The sequence below is a fragment of the Lynx canadensis genome, chromosome C1, assembly GCF_007474595.2.
Source record: "Lynx canadensis isolate LIC74 chromosome C1, mLynCan4.pri.v2, whole genome shotgun sequence".
NCBI classification, from domain to species: domain Eukaryota; kingdom Metazoa; phylum Chordata; class Mammalia; order Carnivora; family Felidae; genus Lynx; species Lynx canadensis.
In genome coordinates this window covers 92,899,500-92,922,663 of record NC_044310.1, presented here as the reverse complement: position 1 = coordinate 92,922,663, position 23,164 = coordinate 92,899,500, and the positions used below count along the sequence as shown (strand labels likewise).

The 23,164-nt window shown below is 40.1% G+C and overlaps 1 protein-coding gene across 2 annotated transcripts in view; it reads left to right on the top strand.

The window, feature by feature from the left end:
* The window catches only part of SORT1 (sortilin 1), a 65,451-nt gene that overhangs the window by 10,197 nt on the left and 32,090 nt on the right, over positions 1–23,164 (top strand). For both annotated transcript variants that reach the window (XM_030327951.1, XM_030327950.1), the window contains exons 2-3: positions 13,061–13,120; positions 14,559–14,632. In XM_030327951.1, the coding sequence (XP_030183811.1) occupies positions 13,061–13,120; positions 14,559–14,632 (134 nt within the window). The remainder of the gene's footprint in view (positions 1–13,060; positions 13,121–14,558; positions 14,633–23,164) is intronic.

Sequence of the window (23,164 nt, the reverse complement as noted above, 5' to 3'; positions counted from 1 at the left end):
CTTTGCTCTGCGGCTTACAAACTCTGTGACTCTGGACAAATGACTTAACCTCTTTGAACCCACTGCTTCATCTATAAAGTAGATGTCTAAGCTTTCCAGAAGTTATATCATAAGTGCTCAGTTAAACTTCAGTGCCATTACTGGTTTTCTGTACTTAACAGTCGCTAATTGCCCGCCTTCCAAAACTTAGGCATCGGTCCTGGGAAGTGATGGTGAAACACAGCAGACAAGATCCCTCCTTTTATGAACCAGCAGGACAAAAATGAAAATTAAACAAATACATAATTATAAGTACAGTAACTACCCACAAGAACAAAAGTAACTATAGGAGAATAACTGACAGAGGGCCTTTTACTCTGGGGGCATTAGGAAGGACTTACTGAGAAATTATTTAAATTGATACTTGAAAATAAATAGAATTTTATCAGGAGGAGTATCCCAGGCAGAGAGAACTATATGTTCAAAGGCTTCAGGCTGGAAAGAGCTTGGTATGCCCTAGGATCTGGAAGAAGGCCCGTGTGGTTGTAGCAGAGGCTGTGAGGGTTTAGCCCCCACCTGTATTGGGGAGTGGCTGGCAGCTGGGACCCATCCCTTATCACTGTCTTGTCTTCGAAGTGGGACTAGGATGTAAAAAGTAAATGCTAACTGTTTTGAAACTTAGCTCATTTATTGGGCATAGTCAGAATTGAATTATCTCATGAAAGTGAATTTTTCAAAAACTAAGCCTGTCCTTTTAAATGCTAGAGATTTTTTGTTTTTGTTTAATGGAAACTCTTATAAAATATTTCTCTGCCTTCTTAGTCAACAGTATGACCCTGGATCATTTAGGAAGAGATTAAATTATGCTATCCCACCACTCACATTATTTTATTTTGTTATTTTATTTATTTATTTTTTTAAAGCATTAGAGTTACTTTTATTTGTACCCCCCACAATACAAGTTCTCCAGGTACTAAGGATTATCAGTAAATGTCCCTTCAGTGGTTGACGACAAAAGGCTGAAGTTCTTCATAATATAGTACAAGTCATTTTTGATTCTCTCTCTCACATTCAATGTAGAATCTATCAGCAAATACTGTATTTTCTGATTCCAGACACACTTTAAATCCATCTACTTCTCTCCATTTCCATTGGCTAGCACTCCATTTCAAGCCACTGTAATCTTTCACCCAGATTCATGCAATTGTCTCCTCATTTGTATCCTCTTTTTCATTCTTGGTCCTCTAGTCTATTTGCCTTTTTTTTTTAATTTTATTTTTTTAAATTTACATCCAAGTTAGTTAGCATATAGTGCAACAATGATTTCAGGAGTAGATTCCTTAATACCCTTACCCATTTAGCCCATCCCCCCCCTCCCAAAACCCCTCCAGTAACCCTGTGTTCTCCATATTTAAGAGTCTCTTATGTTTTGTCCCCCTCCCTGTTTTTATATTATTTTTGCTTCCCTTCCCTTATGTTCACCTGTTTTGTCTCTTAAACTCCTCACATGAGTGAAATCATATGATATTTGTCTTTCTCTGACTAATTTCATGTAGCATAATACCCTCCAGTTCCATCCACGTGGTTGCAAATGGCAAGATTTCATTCTTTTTGATTGCTGAGTAATATTCCATTATATATATACCACATCTTCTTTATCCATTCATCCATCGATGGACATTTGGGCTCTTTCCATACTTTGGCTATTGTTGCTGCTATAAACATGGAGGTGCATGGGTCCCTTCGAAACAGCACACCTGTATCCCTTAGATAAATGCCTAGTAGTGTAATTGCTGGGTCGTAGGGTAGTTCTGTTTTTAGTTGCTTTTTTTTTTTTTAATTTTTAAAAAATGTTTATTTATTTTTGAGAGAGAGAGAGAGACAGAGACAGAGCACGACCTGGAGAGGGCAGAGAGAAAGGGAGACACAGAATTCAAAGCAGGCTCCAGGATCCGAGCTGTCAGCACAGAGCCCGATGCGGGGCTCAAACCTACGGACTGGGAGATCATGACCTGAGCTGAAGTCAGATGCTCAACCAACTGAGCCACCCAAGCACCCCTGTTTTTAGTTTTTTGAGGAACCTCCATACTGTTTCCCAGAGTGGCTGCGCCAGCTTGCATTCCCATATTTTGTTATTTTTTTAAAATGTTTATTTATTTATTTTGAGAGAGAGTGCACGAACAGGGGAGGGGCAGAGACAGAGAATCTCAAACAAGCTCCACACCATCAGCACAGAGCTGATGCAGGGCTTGAACCCACGAACCCGGAAATCATGACCTGAGCCGAAATCAAGTCGGACGCCTAACTGAGCCGCCCAGGTGCCCCACCACTCACATTATTTTATTAAAATTTTTTTTTTAATGTTTATTTATTTTTGAGAGAGAGAGAGAGAGAGAGAGAGACAGAGTGCAAGCAGGGGAGGGGCAGAGAGAGGGAGACACAGAAACCAAAGCAGGCTCCAGGCTCTGAGATGTCAGCACAGACCCCGATGCGGGGCTCCAACTCACGGTCGGCGAGATCATGACCTGAGCTGAAGTTGGTCGCTTAACCAACTGAGCCACACAGGCACCCCTCACATTATTTTAATATGGTGTGGCATTCATGCCCTCAAGAGCTGTTGAGAATGTGGAGCTGTTTTCTCCCCTTTTGAACGGCCCGTTGTCTGTTTGTTGAAGTTTACTTTTTTTCCTACAGAAGTGATAGACCCCTTGCAATATCCTGTTCCTCTTTGCTGCTGATCCTGTCTTGAGATACACTGTCCCCCAAATTTTATTTGCTTCTTTTGTAAACTAAGAAAATGGATTCCTAATGTTAGACCATTCTAGCAAGTTTAGCAAATTGACTTAGAGTGATGGTCTGCAGGTTTATCTTAGAGGTCAAATGCATAGATTTCTACTGCACAGACCCTGGCACCAGAAGTCTCCCTTGCTTCCTTCCAGTGAGCATTCGGCTCTTTGGGGCTTCTGTGTAACGCAGGTTGCTGTTGCCCTCCCCCACCCCCCCTTTGCAACACTAGAGTGTTATGGAGCAGGCAGCTGAATTTGTTTGTTTGTTTGTTTGTTTGTTTGTTTAAACAAAGAGCAGTGGAAAAGCAAACTGAGCGGTTAAATTATTGATGAGTCATAGAATCTTAAAGATCTAGAAATGTCACTCCAGCCCCCTTGCCTTGGTGGTGAAGTTAGGTTGTGTCACTCACGCTCCACACAGCTTTCAGCAGAGCTGGAAATAAAATTCAGGTTGAATATTATCCCATTGCTCTCCTGTGTATCATCCTGCCTTGCAGAAGACTCTGAATAATTGAGTAGGTATGAAAACTTGTGTAATATTTGGTGTTTAGCTGTTTCATTTCTAAGAATAGTCTCCATGAGAACTGGAACATTTGTGATCTTATTTTTAGCTCATGTTTTATGATCCTTGCAGCGCCTTATTTAACAGAACTGAATTCTGTTAAGATTTTCTCCCTGCCTGCGAGAGCATCACCTAAGTTGTGTTCCAGACCTCTTTTGGACATCACTGTGTCCTTTCTGTCCCTGTGTTCCCTAGTTGGGGTTTGGAAGCCTGAATCTTAAATTCCCAGCTTTTATGGAATCACCAGGGCCTTGCCTTTTTATGTTATTTCATTTGATTCTTATTATTCCAGTGAGTGAAGGAGCATAATTCAGTTTTACTCTGGAGGAAATGGATGCCCAAGAGAGAAAATAATTTGTGCCTGTTTTTCCAACCAGCTAATAACTGGACTGGGCTTTTGCACCCACTTTTGTGGTTTTATTTTCACTATTACAGGCTGCCGTCTATAGATTAAAGGTCTAGCATGTTTTGCCTTCATTTTTAGACTTCTGTAGGAGGTGTGTTTTGGGGTATAAATGCTCCACAAGCACAGAATGTGTATTATTACTTCTGTTTCCCCAGTGCTCCAAATAGGGCATGGCCCATGGTAGACACACAGATGTACTTGTCACAAGAAGGAATCTGTGTGAATGATGCCATCATGGGATTCATTCCCTCGTTTACTAGCCAGAGAGATGGTTCCTGATGGCAGGACAGTTGGGTCATCTGCAAGTGCCTTTTCATCTGGGCCTGGCCCTGTGAACCTGACCCACACTTGGTTGTCCAGTGTTGGTTCTTCCAGTATTTTACTTTTGATCAGGTGTGTAACTAAAGACAGGCAGAAGTTTCTCGTTACCAAGTGGTTGTTTTTTTGTTTTTGTTTTTTTTTCCAAGCTACAGTGACTGTCAGGACTAACTTTAAGTTCTCCAAGCTATAGCAACAGTAATTAGGCTTCTGGTTTAATTAGATGTGAAGACAAAGTTCTCCCCCTGAAGAATGTTGTGGTTTGTGGCCTTTCTCTTTTTCCAGGTGGAACTAGCAGTTGGCCACAGGACCAGAGAAATGGACATTTGTGGTAATTCATGGTCTCTAAAATGTGTGGACCTCAGGCTTTAAAATGGTAGGCAATAAATGCATGGATAAATCTTACCGCCAGCTGTCAAGGTGGATGTATTTCAGAGAAGGTGTTACGAGTTGTCCCTTACTCTCTTAACATAATGAATCCCTGAAAACCAATTTGGTTATAAATGCCAGCCAGCGATTCCCTGCTGCCCAGAGCTTCCCTACTGGGGGCAGTAAACGGCTGTCAGTACCATCTGGGACACTAGAAATCACTGTTCAACAGGTGATGAACAGAAGACTGTGAGTATATCGGTGAATAATGATGTTAAGATGTGGTATTAGGGAGTCTACCTCAAATCAAGACCACCCATGTTAGTGTGACAGGGGGTCCAGGGTTCTCTGACCTGTCCTGTAACCTTCTGTTACACCCCATTAGCCAGTATTAATAGAAGAATAAACTGATATGTTCTATGTGTGCTTTTTATACCACCCTTTTATATGTTCTTTCTTCAAAATAAAAATAACTTCTATAGTTTTATGTTTAAAAGTGATTCCTGATAGTTGGAGGTGGGGGGGGGAGTAATTCAGTCAATCCAGAAAAACTATAAAGAAGTATCACCATAAATTCTACCACTTAGAGACAGTTGCTGTTAAATTTTGAAGGACCTCCTTCCAGATGTCTGTTATCCATTAATACACAGGATTTTATACACTATTCCATAACTTGCTTTGTACTCAACACGTTAGGAATATTGTACCTTGCAATGTCAGTGACTACCTGAAACATTTTCAGCAGCACCTGGTATGTTGTTTTATTGCACACCATAGCTTATTTAACAAAGCTTTAATCCCTCACCTAGAATATACAGATACAGTGATAGTTTATGGGATTGTTATATGGATTAAATGATAATGTGTGAAGATGCTTTGCAATGGAGATGGCCTGTAGGAAGTGCTCAGTAGTTGTTAGCTGTGGTAAACACCCAGGTACAAACACATCTTTTGTTAAGATGTGTAATTACCCCCTATGATAAATTCCTAAGATTGGGTTTGTTGGGTCACAGGGTATGGGCATGAGTTCTGATTCACATCACCAAACATCTCTTCAGAAAAGTGGTAGCAGTTGATATGCTCCCATGGACAGTGCACACAGGTGCCTGGTCTCCGTGCCCTCACTGGATAAGTTCTGTTGAGCTTTTCTGGAAGGTGGAAACGCCATCAGATTATTCTTCTTTGATTTCCTTTGGATTACTCGTGAAATTGAATAGCTTTTCATATGTTATGAGCTGTTTCCTTGTCCTTTGTGAATTGCTTGTTTGTGTCTTTTCCCTATTTTCTTTTGAGGCCTTTGTCTTTTTCTTATTGTCATGACAGCTCTTTTCTATAGTAACCCTTTGTCATGTTGCAAATAATTTTGACATTTTTCAAACTTGCTATGTGGTATTTTTGCCATTAAAATTTTTATATAAAGTCAAAGTAATCCCTATATTATGTTACGGGTTCCGTTTTTTGCATCATTTTTTGTAATGGTCTTCTCGTTCTGAGATTAAAAATAGTCACTCATCTTTCTAGGAGTTTGATTATTTGACTTTTTGTATTTAAATCTTGGCTGTATGTGGAATTTATTTGGGAGTGGGGTTAAGAAGGGTTTTGGGGATCCAGCTTATTTTTTCCAAATAGCTAGTTTTTCCAGCACTTGTACCACTAACTTGAAATGCTAGCTTCATCATACACTAAAAGAAACCTTGTCCAGTCTTGGACTTTGTTTTGTTCCATTGATCTGTCTTGTTCCTGTGCCAGTAACTGTGTTAGGAGATTAATAAGTCTGTCTCTAGAAGTAGCAAATTTCATGCTTACCTGCTCCTGATAGAATCAGACTCACATTTTACATAGCCAGTCTTAAATTGCTTCGTTTCTGAGCTTCCTTCTGTAGGGTATGATTAAGTAATCTGAATTACTGTATTTACTCTGTGGTCCCACTGGATACTGGTTTTTGGATTGCTCATCACATAGATAGCATTTTTACATGGTTTCCCTTAATTTTGACCTGCTTCTAGATTGTACACTTGGCTGAGTGCTTAGCAATATGAAGTGGCCAGATCATGTTCTCTTTGTGCTAAATAATCTACCTCTTAGGCATACTACTTTGGAGCAACACAGCTATTGTTTTCCAGAAATAAAACATGCTTCAATTCTCCCCACCTTCTCCGTTTCAGTTGTCAGGCATACAGCTAACACGTAACATTGTTTTTGCAACGGTGCTTGAGTTAGACATTCCCTCTACCTTCTGTTGGCTGGACTTCTTGACTCCTACATGTTTTCGTATGTTCAGTATTTTAATATTGTGGGCTATTCATTGGTAATACTGTTCTGAAGGTTTGGAGTTTCCTCCTCTTAAAGGGATTATTCTGCCTTTCACTTCTTTATAGCCACAAAGCTTTGTCCTCGGCTCATATTTCTTTTATTGATCTTAACTTTGCTTTGATTTGAACAATTGAGCCATAACTTATGGGTTGATTAAGTTCAGCTGTATATACCATTGGAAACCTTGCCTATTTGAGCACGTAATCTTGTGGCCTTGTCTCTGTTTTCTTTGGGTATTTCAAGCAGAAGTACTTTTCTTCTCACATTTCCTTTTCTGTATTTTTATTTTCCTTCTATTCTTACCATAACTTGTCTATCCTGATCTTAAAATTCTTATTTATTTTAACAAGCACTTACAGCATCTACTGCACACTCAGTACTTTACTATAGATGGTATTAATATGCTATTTGTGTTATCCTTTGAAATTTTTCAGAATGCTTACACGTATCTTTGTGTGTGTTCTACCACACAACAACATTCCCGCGCCGTCTTGGTATTGCTTGTATCTGCTCCCACCTCTGTAAGCCCTGCGTAAATCTCAGTATGCAGACCATTGTTTCTTTGTACTCAAATGTTTGGATTTCTCTTCTGTGTAGTCTACCCCTGGCCAGTGTCTCCAAACACTTTGATGTGTTCAGGGCATCTTTACCAGTTTGGGCCATATGGAGTTGATGGTAACTATAAAGGGAAAGAGGAGTGAGGTCCCTATTGTAGGTGTGAGCACCCAGGAACATATCCTAGTGGCCACAGTGCTCTGGCTGGCAGAGGTGTAGGGAGAAACCCTGTTTAGCCATTATTTACTGAAATGTTGGCAATCATGGTAGAAGGAAGATTACACACAGGTCAATAATGTTGGTAGCAAGAGTTTGTGAATAGACTTTTATGAGGTATTTGTGGAGCACTTAATACATATAAGACCTTGTGCTATACCTGATGGGTAATACCAGATCACAGTGCCTGCCATCTAAGAATTCCTAGCGTAATTTGAGAGGCAACCAGATATGTAAATAGTTATAGTACCAGCAACATCTAGAAGTGCTGTGAGAATAATATCTAGGAAGAGATCATGTAAACTGCGATAATTAGGAACCAGAATGGTTGGTTTTACATGGAAAAGTGGGATTTTGCACTGGCATAGTCCTTCTCTTGTAGCTGTCAAGAAGGAACACCCACCATACAGTACTGAGGGGCAGTGAACAATTTCAGAAGAGAAGAACCTTCCTTTTCTAAAACCTGCATTTAAAAAATATTTTCAGGGGCGCCTGGGTGGCGCAGTCGGTTAAGCGTCCGACATCAGCCAGGTCACGATCTCGCGGTCCGTGAGTTCGAGCCCCGCGTCGGGCTCTGGGCTGATGATGGCTCAGAGCCTGGAGCCTGCTTCCGATTCTGTGTCTCCCTCTCTGTCTGCCCCTCCCCCGTTCATGCTCTGTCTCTCTCTGTCCCCAAAATAAATAAACGTTGAAAAAAAAAAAAGAAAAAAATTTAAACATTCTGAATCGGATGTGCTTTGGTGTAGTTTTCATTGTGCTCCTTCAGCTTGGGATTTGTGAGCTTCTTAGCTCTCTGGGTTGATACTTTTCATTAAATCTGGGAAATTCGAGGCTCTTTATTTCTTCAGGGTTTTTTTCTATTCCCACCCCCCACATCTTCCAGACACTCCTATTACATATATATTAGGTTACTTGAAGTTCTATAGCTCAGTGGTGCTCTGTTCATTTTTCCGGTCATTTTGGCTGTGTCTCACTTGGATGGTTTCCATGGGTAGGGCTTCGAGTCTGTTCGTGTCCTCTTCTGCAGTGCCTCCTCTCCTGGAGGTGCCATCCAGTGTAATTTTCATCCCAGACGCTGTAGTTCCCATCTCTACAAGTCCAATTTCAGTCTGTTTTGTATCTTCTGTGCCTTTATTTAGCATGCTCAATCTACTCTCTCACTTCTTGAACCTGCGGAGTATAATTACAGCTCTTTTAATGTCCTTGTCTATTCTATTATCTGTGTGATTTCTGGGTCAGCTTGATTGATTTTTCTCATTATGGGTCCTGTTTTCTTGCTCCTTTGCACGCCTGGTTTTTTTTTTTTATTGAATGTTGGATATTGTGAATTTTATTTTCTTCAGTGCTAGATATTTTTATATTCCTATAAATATCTTGAACTTTGGTCTGGCACATAGTTAGGTTCCTTGGAAACGGATTGGTTCTTTTTTGTTCTGGTTTTTTTTTTGTTTTGTTTTGGTAAGCTTTTAAGGTAAGACCAGAACAGCATTTAGACAAGGGTTAATTTTTCTTCATTAGTGAAGTAGAGTTTTTCCAAGTATTCTCTCTAATTCCTTGTGAAATATGAGGTTTTCTCCTTTGGTTGTTGGGAGCAGGAATTATTTCTGCTCCTGGGTGAGGGCCACATATGGTCTCCTTCAGTCCTTTCAGGTGGATCTTTCCCTGGTCTCGGGTAGCTTCCTCACACACATGCACTGATGAGGACTCAGCTGAAGGCTTGGCAGGGTGGTTGGGAAGCCTCCATCTGTAGATCTCCAGAGTTTTCTTTCTGTCCAGCTCTTGCCTCTCTAGCACTCTACTACTGAACTCCAGCCTCTGTGGCCTCCCCAGACTATCAGCTCATCCCTTCAGACCTCTGGGCTCTGCCTGAGTTTCCCTCCCCTGCACTATGGTCTGGAAATTCTTTCCATACAGTAAGCCAGGGAGGCCTTTATTTGTTTCCCATCTCTCTGGGATCATTGCCTTGAGATCCAGTGTCTTGAAAACTGTTGTTTTACATATTCTGTGGGGGTTTTTTTTGGCGGGGGGTGGGGGGGGGTTGTTTCAGGTGGGAAGGCAAATCTGGACCTTGTGACTTCACCTTGGCCAGAGGCAGAAATCCTCTCAGAACATAACTTTACATTTCATACTCCTTCCCATCATAGAGAAATTAAGTGGGTCTGGCCTTTTCACTTCATCATCTGCCTTTTCAGAGCATTTTTTTTAATGTTTTTTATTTTTGTGAGAGAGAGAGAGAGAGAGAGAGCGCGCGCGCCAGCAGGGGAGGGGCCAAGAGAGAGGGAGACACAGAATCTGAAGACAGGCTCCAGGCTCTGAGCTCTCAGCACAGAGCCCAATGCGGGACTTGAACTCACAAACTGTGAGATCATGACCTGAACTGAAGTCAGACGCTTAACTGACTGAGCCACCCAGACGTCCCCACAAATAGTTCTTAAAGAAAATGAATTGGATGTTTTGAGTGCCGTCCATATGCTATGCAGTATATTAGTTCCTAAAATGAAGGTTTTGTCCCTGCACGACATGGGCTTCAGGTCTAGTGAGGGAGGCAGACAAGGTTCTTGTTGCTATAATTAAAAGTAACACATATTTTGAAACATTTTAAGATGCCACTGCAACATAGGGTGACATATACATTGTACCAAGTGTGATAAATGATTAACCATATGAACTGATGGCCTTTTGCCAACACTTGTGAATTCTGTCTCCTAACCATGACCAGGTTGCCCACCCTTTCCTGGCCATCCATAATTCTTCTCTCTTTGCAGGAGTAGGATTGTATCTGTGCTCTTGGTCCCCCAACGCTCCTGGATCTCTCTTCTTTCCATATGACCTTTTCTTTGCACCTGAGGTTTGATCTGTTGTTAGATCTGATTTCATTTTCGTCTTTGACTTTCACTAGAATGAGAATGTTAAAGACTGGAACCTGGTCCTCATACAGGATGAGAAATAATTCCTGTTCCCCCCAAAAAAGTTAGTTGCTTCTGCCATGGATGGATGGGTGTTTTTCAATGAGTGTATGTGTTTTCAAAAGTAAAATGTAATTGGTTATTGGGAAGGGAAGAGAGGGAAGGTTAAGGGTAGCAGAAGACCACAATTATAGTTAATAAACCTGGCCTGTATTTCCAGAGGAACTCTTTGGATGATAAATGAGGTCAGCCATCCTTTGAGTTGTTCAGGTGAAGCTGGGAGTTGCTAGTGATAGCTAATAATCCTCCTCCTTCTGTGACTGGGCAACAGGAACATGTGAGTAATGCATTGACTAGGTCAGGTGTGTAGAGCTTTGTCTGAAAAGTGAGAGTTGTAGATCATGATTGGCTCAAGACTATACTGTGGTCTGATCAAGATAGCCAGGACTCCGGTGGTGGAATTTTTCTTATATCCTAGTCAGTTGTGGGGGCCAGAGCCTTCCTTGGAAAGATAGCCTATGTTTAGATGACTGTGAGGCCATGTGGTCTTTCTGGTGCCTGTGGTAGCTCTGGATATTCCTGTTCCTCAAGGAGCTCATTGATGTAATTTCAGACACTATATTCTCACTCAAGAGAACATGCTGTCTTGCTCTGTGTGCAGTATCTTACAAGACACATTGCTGTGTCAGTTTTTAAGCTTCTGGTTCCAGATGTCTCTAGCAGCCCTACGTTTTCTCAGATGCTTGGCCAGCTTACATGTATGAATGGCCTTTCTGTTCTGCAGAGGCTGTGAGAAGCTCTGCCTGAGCATTTTTAGTCAGGCCCTCTGTGAGGCACTGATTGTGCAAGAAATTGTACAAGAGCTTCTGCTGACTTCAAAGATACTTCCAGTCCAGAGGGGAAATAGCATAGGTGAATTCAGAAGCCCTTTCAGGAGAACCACGAAAGAAAATTAGAAGATAAGCAAAACAGTTAGTGTTTTGAGTCCTGTCTCTTCAGACCTCTCTGTTGGGGTAGCGGCTTGAGTGACCAAGCGGCTGGCCTCCCACCATTTATAGACATGTTCTATTTTGAGACTGAGTTGGTGGTTTGGGAAGGACGTATAATCATTTTCAACAAATGCTTATTGAGTGTGTAAAGTATCGTGGTAGGCATAAGGAATACCAACAAGTATAAAGTTATAGCCTCTGCTTCTAAGGAACTGCTCATACTCAGAAAGGCAGGGCATGCTTAAGATGAAAAAACTTAATAAGATATATGTCTTTGTAAGCGAAAAGCACGTAATTGTCACCATTTAGTAGAACTAAATACTAGACTAATTAACTGCTCGGAGAGTGGGGCTTGAGGTGGTGGGGCATGTGGCAGAGGGAGAGGAAGTATCTTCACTTTTTACTATACATCTGCCCTGTGAACAACATGGGTTTGAACTGCATGGGTCCACTTACACGTGATTTTTTCTGATGAGTACAGTACTGTATATGTATTTTTCTCTTCCTTATGATTGCCTTTATAGTGTTTTATTTTCTCTAGCTTATTTTATTATAAGAATATAGCATATAATGCATATACAAAATATGTGTGCATCTACTGTTTATGATATTGGTGAGGCTTCCAGTCAACAGTAGCCTATTAGTAGTTATGTTTTGGGGGAGTTAAAAGTAATATGCGGATTTATGACTGTACCAGGGGGTCAGCACCCCTGACCACCCCCCACCCCCCCGCAGTGTTCAAGGATTAACTGTATATATTTGTGTATGGTTGGAAATTTTTACCAAGTGCCATTGTTGCCTTTTTGTAATTCTTTCTTTTTCAGTTAAAAAATGATAGAAACTAGTAGATTATACCAATAATGTTAGCCTTGAATATCTCTGCACGATAGGGTTACAAATGGTTTATATTTTCCTTATCATACCTCCCTACTATTGCCTACATTTTCTATAACGGATATGTATTATTTTATAAAGAAAGTATTTGAAAACCAAAACCCTAAAGCATCTATGATGATGATTATGACTATAGTCCAACATGCTTACCATATCTTGGAATTAACACACCAGCTTTCCCTTTTCTTTCTCCTCACTCTTACCACGACAGTTAAGATTGTTCTTTTATCATAATCATCATCATCACTAAATAAAGGTGAAGTAGGGCATTGGCTCTTTGATTCTGTCCCTTGTCATTTTGGGTCAGTGAGTTAACCTAGGAGCCAAAGGAATCCAGCTATTAACTGCTCAGCTGTACTGTGAAGGCTGCCTTGAAAAATGTAAATTATGCTGATTGGGTTACAATTATATCTGTCAATGTGGGCTGTGATCTCTTGTTTTAAAGCATCCTAAGAATACTTTCTGTATCTTTATATTTAGTCCTGTTGGAGAAAGCAATTAGATTATTCCATCTCCCCATCTGGTGCAGTAAGAAAACTCATCTGCTTGGCTTACTTTGTATGAGAGAGAATTAAAATGTCCAAGTTGTTTGTAATTTGGGTTAAGTAGTTCAGTCCTGTCTCTCCCAAATTTTGTTCTGGAAATCCGTATCCCCTTGTAATTATGAACTGAATTACTTTGAAAGTAATAGTGTTCTGAATTATTTAAGGAAGTCAAAGATCAAAAGACAGATGTCATTTCTAAATGAATTTTCTTTTTCCTTGTAGCATGTGTTTGATGATCTCAGTGTCTCAGTATCCTTGTCCTGGGTTGGAGATGGCACTGGGGTAAGTAGTATTTTGAGTCTGTTAATTCAGCGTAGCAAGAAGATGTTGATTTTAGGAGTTTAAGCAATGAATGTTGTTACTTCCTGAAATAGTCTCCAACTTCAGTTGCAGAAAATGCATGTTTGCGGTACCGACTTTCAGGACGATGATTGGTTTGGTTTTGCTTTAGAACTGGAAGCATCTTGTGACCGCCTTCTTCCATAATAGGAAGATAGACACCATTTTAGTCTCTGGTGGCTGCTTGGCATCAAGATGAGCAAGAAGAAGAAAGAGAAAGGAGAGTGCCATGTGCTGAGACGGGAGCCTCACAATACTTGGGAAAACCCCTGTGTAGAAGCGGAAAACTGCACATTGCACATCTTGGCATTTTTCCTCCAAACTGTATTGTTCCTGTGTCCTTTCCCACAGTTAGTGTTGAAGGACTGTGGCGCCCATGGGCTCATGGTTGCTCAGCTCCCTCTGTTGTCCCTTCCCCACCACAGAGAAGCCGCTGCCAGGATCAGGGGCGTGAAAGGAGAGTTCTTTAGCCCCTTATCCCTGCTAGTATAGACAGTCTCCCAGTAGGAGGGTGTGCTGAGGGTGGCCTCAGGTCTTGAATCTAGGCTTGACGTTACCTGGCTCTGTGCCCTGCTGTCTGAACAAGGTCAGGGACCACAGCTCATACCCTCTGGGATTCTGGTAATGTACGTATCGTAGCATTTAGGCATGTGATGGCTATATCAGGAACCAAAAGAAATAATTTTGATGTTGAAAAGCAAGCTACAAATTACTTACTTTAATTAATTTTAAAACTTCTGGTAGACTGTCTCTTTAATCATGTCTTAGTTTCTTCTAAAATTTGGGTTGTATGCCAATTTCCATGATTTATCCATTTATCTAAGAGAGTTGGCATCTCCAGGATTTCTTGTTACATGGCTACCTGAGACTCCTTAGCCTGTTGTGCTAATCTGTCAGAATCTTTTCTCCATGCATATTTTTGTCTAGAAAAATAGTTCTTTAAAAAATTAACTTCATGGAGAAATAACAGCAAGGAGAAGAAGGAAAGGACAGATGTATATGACACCGTGACTTCTATTAGAGCGCCCGTACTATTCTAGGCTCTGTAAGCAGGAAGAGAGATGATCTTTACCTGAGAATATCTTACAATAATAGAGATACAAAGTGGTTAAACCCTTCCTTTATTATAATGTGTAGTTGATTACTTTTGCCTCACTGTTACAAGTGTATGTGATGGGACCATTTCAACAAAATGAGTTGAGATCTTGAATCATTGTGAGCCCTAGTAACTTGGTATGTCTTGGTTTTCTGATATTAACAGTACAAGCTACTACAGACCAGGGCTGTTGGCAGCCTCTTAGATGTTGATTTAATCCCATCACATGCAGACATGTAATTAGACTATCTTTCTTATTGACTGCATGCTTTTGTCTCTTCCCAGATCATTCTAGTCTTGACTACCTTCCATGTACCACTGGTAATTATGACTTTTGGACAGTCCAAGCTATATCGAAGGTGAGATGTATAACATGTGGCTGGGGCATTGGCTGAGTAGCATATCTACTTTTATAGACTTGATGGAGTCTCAAAGCTGATTTAAAGGATCTTCTAGGCATCTTAAATTTTCACCAGACTGTCACACTCAGCACACTGAGTGCCTACTTAACAACCTGAAGAAATATGAAAAGGGATCTAGTTCCAAGGAGATTAGGCTGACATAATTGAGTGGCAAAACAATAAAGGAAGATGAAGGAAGAGTCCATAGGGATGTGTCTGTTAATTTAAATGGGTATTTATCTGTGGGAAAGTAGCATAGACTTTAGCCACCTTTCTATTTATTATGATTTTTTATATCCCTGCAATAGCACAAAATGGTTTTTATGTCCCTGAAATGGTTTTTACAGTCCTCACTATACCTCCTAAGTGAATGTGATTTATCTTACAATAAAATGGATACTGGGGCACCTGGGTGGCTCAGTTGGTTAAATATCCAACTCTTGATTTCGGCTCGGGTCATGATCTCACGATTCATGGGATCGAGCCCTGCATTGGGTACTGCACTCAATAGCACGGAGCCTGCTTGGGATTCTTCCTCTCTCTTTCTCTCAAAGTAAATAACCAAGCATTTAGAAAAATGGGTACCTATTTTAAGCCCTAAACAGATTGTTTCCAGATCAGGAGGAGGTCCTCAGGTCAGACCTAACCCAAGTGCCTAATAGTGTTCACATTGGTAATGATGGTGGCTGGCAGTGTGTGTTCAGGAGTCATAACCTATACTGTGACATTCACAAGGTTTTAGAGTTGTCTTTTCAAAGATACACGTTGGTTAAATAGTAGGTTCTTTCCCTTAATTATGAGATTCAAGACCAGCCAACTCTCAGAAATTGCTGATTGTCTTCTCAGTCATTTGTGCCTACCCCAATTTTCCCCAAGGGACCTAAAGAATAGGACATCCCAGCAGATGACATAAAAACTACCTGTAGGGCTCCCGGGAGCATTGTACTCTCTCAGTGTTCTTTATTTGACTGTTGGCATTCACTTCAACATGGAGTGAACCCATGTTGAAGCTCTGAGATGGATCAACCTAACCTCCCCTCCCTAGTAGGCATGATCACTGACTGCTGCTACTAAGCCTGGAGCCAGTGCTCTCTGCCCTTCCACACAGTGATGTTGGCTTAAAAATTTGCTAAGAAGGAATTGCCGTCTGGAATTGTTGTAAGCTCCATAAAGGCAAGGTTCTTGACTAACTCCCGGTTCTCCAACAACCAGCCAAACAGCTGACTCATAGCAGGCAAGCAGTACATACTAATTGAATGAATGCATGTCTTGGCTTCTCTATAATTTTTAGGCTGATATTATTTTTTATTTGATAAAGATTGACAACACATTGTAGAATCCCAGTGCTAGAAAGGGCTATAATTTATAGGTGATTTTGTTTATTCATTTAGAACAGCGGTTGAAACATTTCAGACAGATGAAAAGTATCCTGTTTGGGAAAGGAAAAACTACATTTAAAAAATTTGTAACTCTTTCTAGTGTTTAAAAAAACTTGCTGTCATAAAATCTTTCCATATAATACAGTTTTTCTTACCAATTTACATTTCATTATAAAAGGAATACAACCGTATTATAAGACATTTGGAAATTTTAAAAGAAAAAAGTTCACCGTAAGGTATAATCTTAACTTATTTGCAGTTTATTATCTTGATTTTCCCCTTTAATATTATTCGTATGGCCACGTATTCTTGGGAAGCAGCATGGTGCAGGGTAAAGTTGCCAGATTCTGTTGGCAAATAGGCCTGGGATTGAATCTCAGCACTATCATTTATTTGCAAGCAGAATGAACAAGTCATTTAGTCTCCCTAAATGTTTTGTCATCTGTAAAAGAAAGATGATAACAATGGTCATCATAGACCATTACCATTACTAATGGTAACTGTTGCAAGTTATGCTTTGCAGTGGCTGGCGTGGAGTAAGAACTTGGTGGGGTCAGCTGCTGCCGTGCCAACAGCCAGGGATGGCTCGTAGCCAGCCTGTTCTGGCACTGCTGTACCAGTTGTTAAAATGAATTTGAAAGCCTCCTGTGCCAGTTGGTAAAAAGTGATTGCCTGCCCCCAGATGCTTCCATGGCTTCTACAAATGCACACATCCCCTTGCCGCTGCCAATATGCAAGTATTACTAACACGTCGTGTCACAGCCTGTACCCATTCTGATTGGTGAATGTTCATACCACGATACTTTTCATATCCCCTCTGCTGGTAACTCATCATTTTTGTTAGATTGACAGAATTTACTTAATCACTGTCCTCTTGGAAATTCAGGTTGTAGCTAATTTTTTCAGGATTACTAATGCTGCTGTGATACATATCACACATGTATGTGTCATGGAAGGTGCTGATTTCCAGTTCATTTTTTAGTAGCAAATCCTCTCCTATTGATTCCAGAGAGCCATGTTGTGAAGGCTGTTTACTAAACTCTTCCTCCTCCAGGTTGAACTACCTTCTATCCCTATTGTCTGCATCACTTATTTGCTTGCCTTCTGAATTCACTTTTTATTCTCTTTGTTGCTCTTTAATCGTGTGGCTAGAACTGTTCCTGACAGGTTCATGAGTCATACCCAGGGGGAGCAAAATGTATTTTCACGACTCTTTTTTCCCATCCTTTTGCTTTTCAATTTTGTGTTTACTTTAAGGCAGCCAAAACCAAAACAGAAACAGTATCGCTAAATGTCACTGTTAAAATACCTACTACCATCTGACTCAGCCCTTTTCATCCTATACTTGTCTAGTCTTGTGAGAAACCCCTAACATACATTTTACCAGAGGGCAGTGCTATTTGTTTCTGATAGTCTCATGTTACTAAGGTTCTTTTGCTTCATGTTGCACAGCAGGGTTTTTGTTTGGTTGTTTTTTGTTTTTGCCAAGGTCATTTTGAATATTAATTATTTCCTCCCTGCTGTGAAGTGAGACCTTTTCCAGAGTTTAGGTGGAAACTTTAAATATGCCTCGTTGCTTCTCCCCCTGGGCTGGCCTGGCTGCTGTGAAGTGACTCATGTTGTTGAACGTGCCAGCCAAGAGGCACGTGTTGCTTTGGAGGGGAGGGGGCAGTTCGATTAAGATGAGTCCTGAATAGGGGGAGGTTGCCCAACTGAAAAATAAAATAAAAGCCTTTTCAATGCACTCTGAGACTCTTCTGTTTTTTACAGCTCCCATGATTATATTACTTACTGGATTATCTTTCCGTACCAAATCTTATGTGGTCAAAGGTTCATTTGGGGTTCAAAGAAAAGGCACTTTCCTCACATGCCAGCTGCTCTGAGTAGTAGGGCCCAGAGGCTCACAGGATTAGAAAGAAGCTTTGTTACCTACGCTGAGTTAGAGGGAAGTATACGTTGGTCTTTAGGTTATAAAAAAAAATTGTGGGTGGGGCACCTGGGTGGCTCAGTCAGTTAAGCTTGCAACCTGGGCTCAGGCCACGATCTCACGGTTTGTGAGTTTGAGCCCCGCATCGGGCTCCATGCTGACAGCTCAGAGCCTGGAGCCTGCTTCAGATTCTGTCTCCCTCTCTCTCTGCCCTTCCCCTGCTGGTGCTCGTGCGTGTGCTCGCTTTCTCTCTCTCTCTCTCTCTCTCAAAAATAAATGAACATTTAAAAAAAATAAAAAAGAATTGTGGGAAGATTTGGGAAATAAATAAAAGCCCTAGGCATTAATGATTAGGTAAAATTGAATAATAGTATCTTCAATTAAAAGAGTTATATTTGAATAGTTTAAATTTTGATTCTCTGTTAAGGAATAATTTATATAATAGGTTGTAAAGTTCATTTGCCTTTTTCAAATGTGACGTTAAAAAGGAAATAAACTAGATCTGTGGTAAACATAATTTGGTTTTTGGCAACTGAAAGATATTTTGCACCCTTTTGTTTTATGGCCTCTTGAGGCTAACTTTTCGTTGTAAGATCAACTTAGTGAGACACATGTAAGCATTATTGTGCATCAAAATTCTGTACCTAATTACCGCAAAACTGCTGCTATGTTATTTCCTATTGAGAGTTGTTCAACTTTTGGAAATTAGTAAGGGCATCTTAAGAAATTTCAAATTAAAGTTTATTCCATAGTCAGTATAAATTTTTGCGGATGTTACTTGAAAGGTAAACTTAAAGGTATACAACAGATATTAAAGTATAGTAAGCTGGCTTCTCTAAGACATCTTGTATGACATTCTTTTAAATGGTATGCTTGGTTCAGTTTTCACTGCAGTAGATTATTAACAATGACTGCATATGCTACAAGGGTAGCATAAAGTCCATTATAAAACATATTTTACTGTTCTTTTTCCTTAAATAAAAAGTTTATTAAAATGTATGATGATGGCATTTTTACTAAAACTTCACTTTTACAAACTTAAGGCATATAAAAATCATGAAACTAGGTGGTTTTCATCACGTAGGAAATATTCCCATGAAAATACCTATTGCATTGCCTTGTCAACCAAAGCAAAATAAGGACACTGGATATATTCTCATGTTCCTTGTGATGAAAAGTTCTGGGACTTGGGGCACCTCGGTGGCTCAGTTGGTTAAGCATCTGATTCTTAAACTCGGCTTATAGGTCATGATCTCACCATTGGTGGGATTGAGCCCCATGTCCGGCTCTGCTCTGACAGCATGGAGCCTGCTTGGGATTCTCTCTCTCCATCTCTATCTGCCCCTCTTCTGCTCGTGCTCTCTGTCAAAGTAAATAAATGAACATTTAAAAAAAAAAAGTTCTGGGATCTTATCCACAATATCTTACCCTTTTTATTTTCCCGCTTATATTTTCAAAATTTCTACAGAAAACCTGTATCCTTTTTTGCATAAGGATTAAAAAAAGAATTAAAAGACATTAGACAATTAGCATTAGACAATCGGGGTTAAATAAAAAGTCTTTTTTTCAGCCTAATGTAAATTCACATTCTGCCCATTTTACTGGCTGGTCTATGATTTGAGGTCTGTAATTATGTAGCCACATTTTAATATGCTACATTCTCCCTATTGGTCTTTTAACTGGAAATCTCAGTACAGCTGATTTTCATTTTTCTACAAAATCTCCTTGAACGCTGAATTAGTGAATACTGAACCATTGCTCCTAGGGGAAAGAAAGAAAGGTTTAGGCTCCTGCAAACCTCTGGTCACAACATTCATTTTTGTCAGTTGGTCAGTACGTAACCTTGTTTTGTGTGTGCTTCTGTTGAAAGATACCTTACTTATTTAATATATCTTGATTCATTAACGTTGAGCTCACAACCAGATCCTGCCCGAAAGATGCTTATCTAACTCCTTTATTTTCTCCATGAGGCACATCAAAGCCTTCTTGTGTGCAGGAACACTAGGTAGCCGTTCAACACTGTGCTAAGGGGCTATTTTAAACAGCAGAATAACCAACAAAAAATGCAAAAATGCAGAAGGCGTGGTGCTAAATAGACTGTGAAGAAGACCCTTATTTGCAGTACTAGAGCTGGAACAAGAAGGCAGAGCAGCTCCCCGTTGGACCTCAGCTGGGAATGGGCACGCTGGGTTACTCAGATGTTTGTCACTCTGTGCATGCCTGCAAATGACTGCCAGAGTGCCATGAGTATTGATTTTAGGGTTACAAATACATTTGAGTGAGTAGTCACATTTGCACATATGGAGTCCGTGAACAATCAGGATCTAATGTGTAAGCTTTCCTGATTAGTGAAAACGACAAAAGTGTAGTTATTTTTTTTTAAGTTTATTGTCATCTTTGTTGCTTTTATGTTGCAATTTATAGCAACTTAATCATGGCAGAAATGAACTAAAGAAACAGAAAAATGGTTAGGCCTGAAAGCCAAGCAGACAAGGATATCTATGCTTGTTTGATTGTTGAGAAAATTAAAATGTAAGATTATCTGAGATATTGTAGAACTCTTATACTGTTCCATTTCATTAAATGTCTGCAGTTCAAATGCCTGGTATTACAAGTTCCAATGTATTGTAAATGAAAAGTGTTCAAAAACAAGGATGTAATTTTTGGCTGTTGACATTGGGGTTGAGTGTCAATATATGAGTCTTCTGGAAAAACCCTCTTTTGAGTCCTTCATCTTGCTAGGAATTTGCATGCTTTTACTAGAAGTTCCATGTGAGGATTACTTTTTTTTTTTTTCATTTATTTTAATGTCTAGAGTTTTCTTGTTCTTTGGGGTTATTAGATTATATTCCAATAATATTTTTATTTTAACAGTTTCTTGAGCTGTAAACACGTGCATATTGTTAAGCATATGTTTACAGCACAGATACATGCATAAGTGATCATTTCTTTTTGGCAACAAGAAATTGGTTATTTTTTGTTCAAAAGACTTGTTCCTAAAGCAGGTGGTTTCACAGGGTTTTGTTAACTTATCATTTGACTGCTGTTTATAATGCTATTCATTATCCTATGGAATTTGAAAATGGATTTATTTTTCAAAATGTTTCGTTGTTTTCCTTTTCATGATACATGTTGTGTGTGGATAAATGTGCTGATAGAAAATAAAATTACTTTAAAATAAAGTTTTGGGGCACCTGGGTGGCTCAGTTGGTTAAAGCGTCCAACTCTTGATTTTGGCTCAGGCCGTGTCTCATGTTCCATTGTGAAATCGAGCTCCGCCTCGGGATCCACGCTGGGCATGGAGCCTGCTTGGGATTCTCCCTCTCCCTCTCTCTCTGCCCCTCCCCACTTACATGCACACTGTCTCTCAAGAAAAAAAATAAAATAATAAAATAAAGTGTTATATTAAAATGTATTCCTTGGCCTTATGTGGTCTTAGCAGAACCCTACCTAAATCCTAGCAGGTTGATACTAGTCCATTGTACTCCAGTTGTTTTTTAAGTGGCTAAGGTCGTGTCACAGATGATTTTTTGTTTTGTGCATTGTTGCTTTCTCTTTCTGAAGGGCAGGGATATGTTTTGTTGTGCCAAGTTCTTAAAAAGCAAGCAGGCTTGCCAACAGGTTTGTGGAGGTTCCCTGGGGATGTCATGAAGGAGGGGAGATTTGTAAGCTGGTGATAAGCAAGCAACTACAAATTCCTTTAGATGGTTGTCTGAGCGATTGATGATATGTACATTGTAGAGCTATGAATTGTTCGTGCATATCCCTTGACCTGCTGTCTGGAAGATAAGAATACTTTCTGTACTCCAAAGCCAAGGAAAGGGTAATAAAGGAATTGGTTGGGCACTGCCTAATCCCCAGTTTGTTTAGGAATCTTCTGTGTGTGTGTGTTAAGAAATGGGAAGAGTTATTCAGACAACCTAAAGTCACATGTAATTTGCTTTGCATACCTATGCAAACACTCACAAATACTGCCTTCCTGTCTGCTCTCAACTTCCTCTGAGCCCATCTTTACTGCCAGGCCACAAGCCCTGGCAAGGTAGCGGAAGACTGCAGGTTGTAAGAGAAAAACTCACAAATAATTAAAAGTTGGTCTAGTATGGGGCTGAGAGTTAAGAGAATTGCTTGTAGTTTTACAAGAATTGTAAAGAATTCTCAGTTAACTAGAATTGCCCCTAGTTAACTCATAGACTTTTGACAGTTGCCTCCCGTTGAACCTCCTTATCTGTGAGGGTAGTTGGACAAAATGTCCCCAGTCCCTTGTATCTCTCATGTTCTGTGGTTCTGTGATTATTTGTTGAGGCTGCTAACCAAAATTGTGCCATCTGTTAAGTCGTCTATTCTGTTGGTGAAGACCACTGCATGTTGCACTTATCACCGGGCAGTTGACTTGCAAAACATGGTGGTCTTCACTGATGAACATTTAGATTCAGCGAATGTGCAGATTTCACATTTTATGTCATGTTTTATCAGAACTGCACACAGTATTAAACCCGTCAGAGGTAGAGAGCTACTGATTTTTTTGCTTTTAATTTTCAAAATCGAAACACGAAATTGAATACCTCTCAAAGACATTGTTGGAATGAACCTTGGGGGAAAGCTTTGACAACCCAAGAGATGAGATTAAGTGCGTTTGTTTTCCCTAGCTGTGTTTTGTGTGCTGCGTGCACTAGAGGCCGGTACCTGGGACGGCAGCCTCTGGAAGTGGAGGACTTTAAGACTCCTGCTGCTGAGTTTACAGCTTTATCATGTGTATTGTGCATTAACAGATTAGTTAGGAGGCCTTTGGCTACATTTAGCAGACATCTCAACCCAAACTAGCTTAAATAATAAGGGAATTAATGGCGCATAACTAATACAGAAGTTATTCAGTCCAATGTCACAGACTCTGGAATTCCAGAATCCCCTCAGCAGTTCTCTCCATGTATGTTGGCTTATTTTTCAAGCTACACTCTCATTGTGTCAGAATGCCTGTAGCAATTTTTTGCTTTGTGTTCACATATTACAGTGTTGGGTTTCTCAAATTTTGCATTACTGACATTTGGGACCAGATAATTTTTTCTCATTGTGAAGCTGTCCTGTGCATTGTAGGATGTTCAGCAGAATCCTTGGCCTCTACCTACTAGATGCCAGTAGCATCTCACCCCTGAGTTGTTGATAATCATAAATGTCTCAAGATGTTAC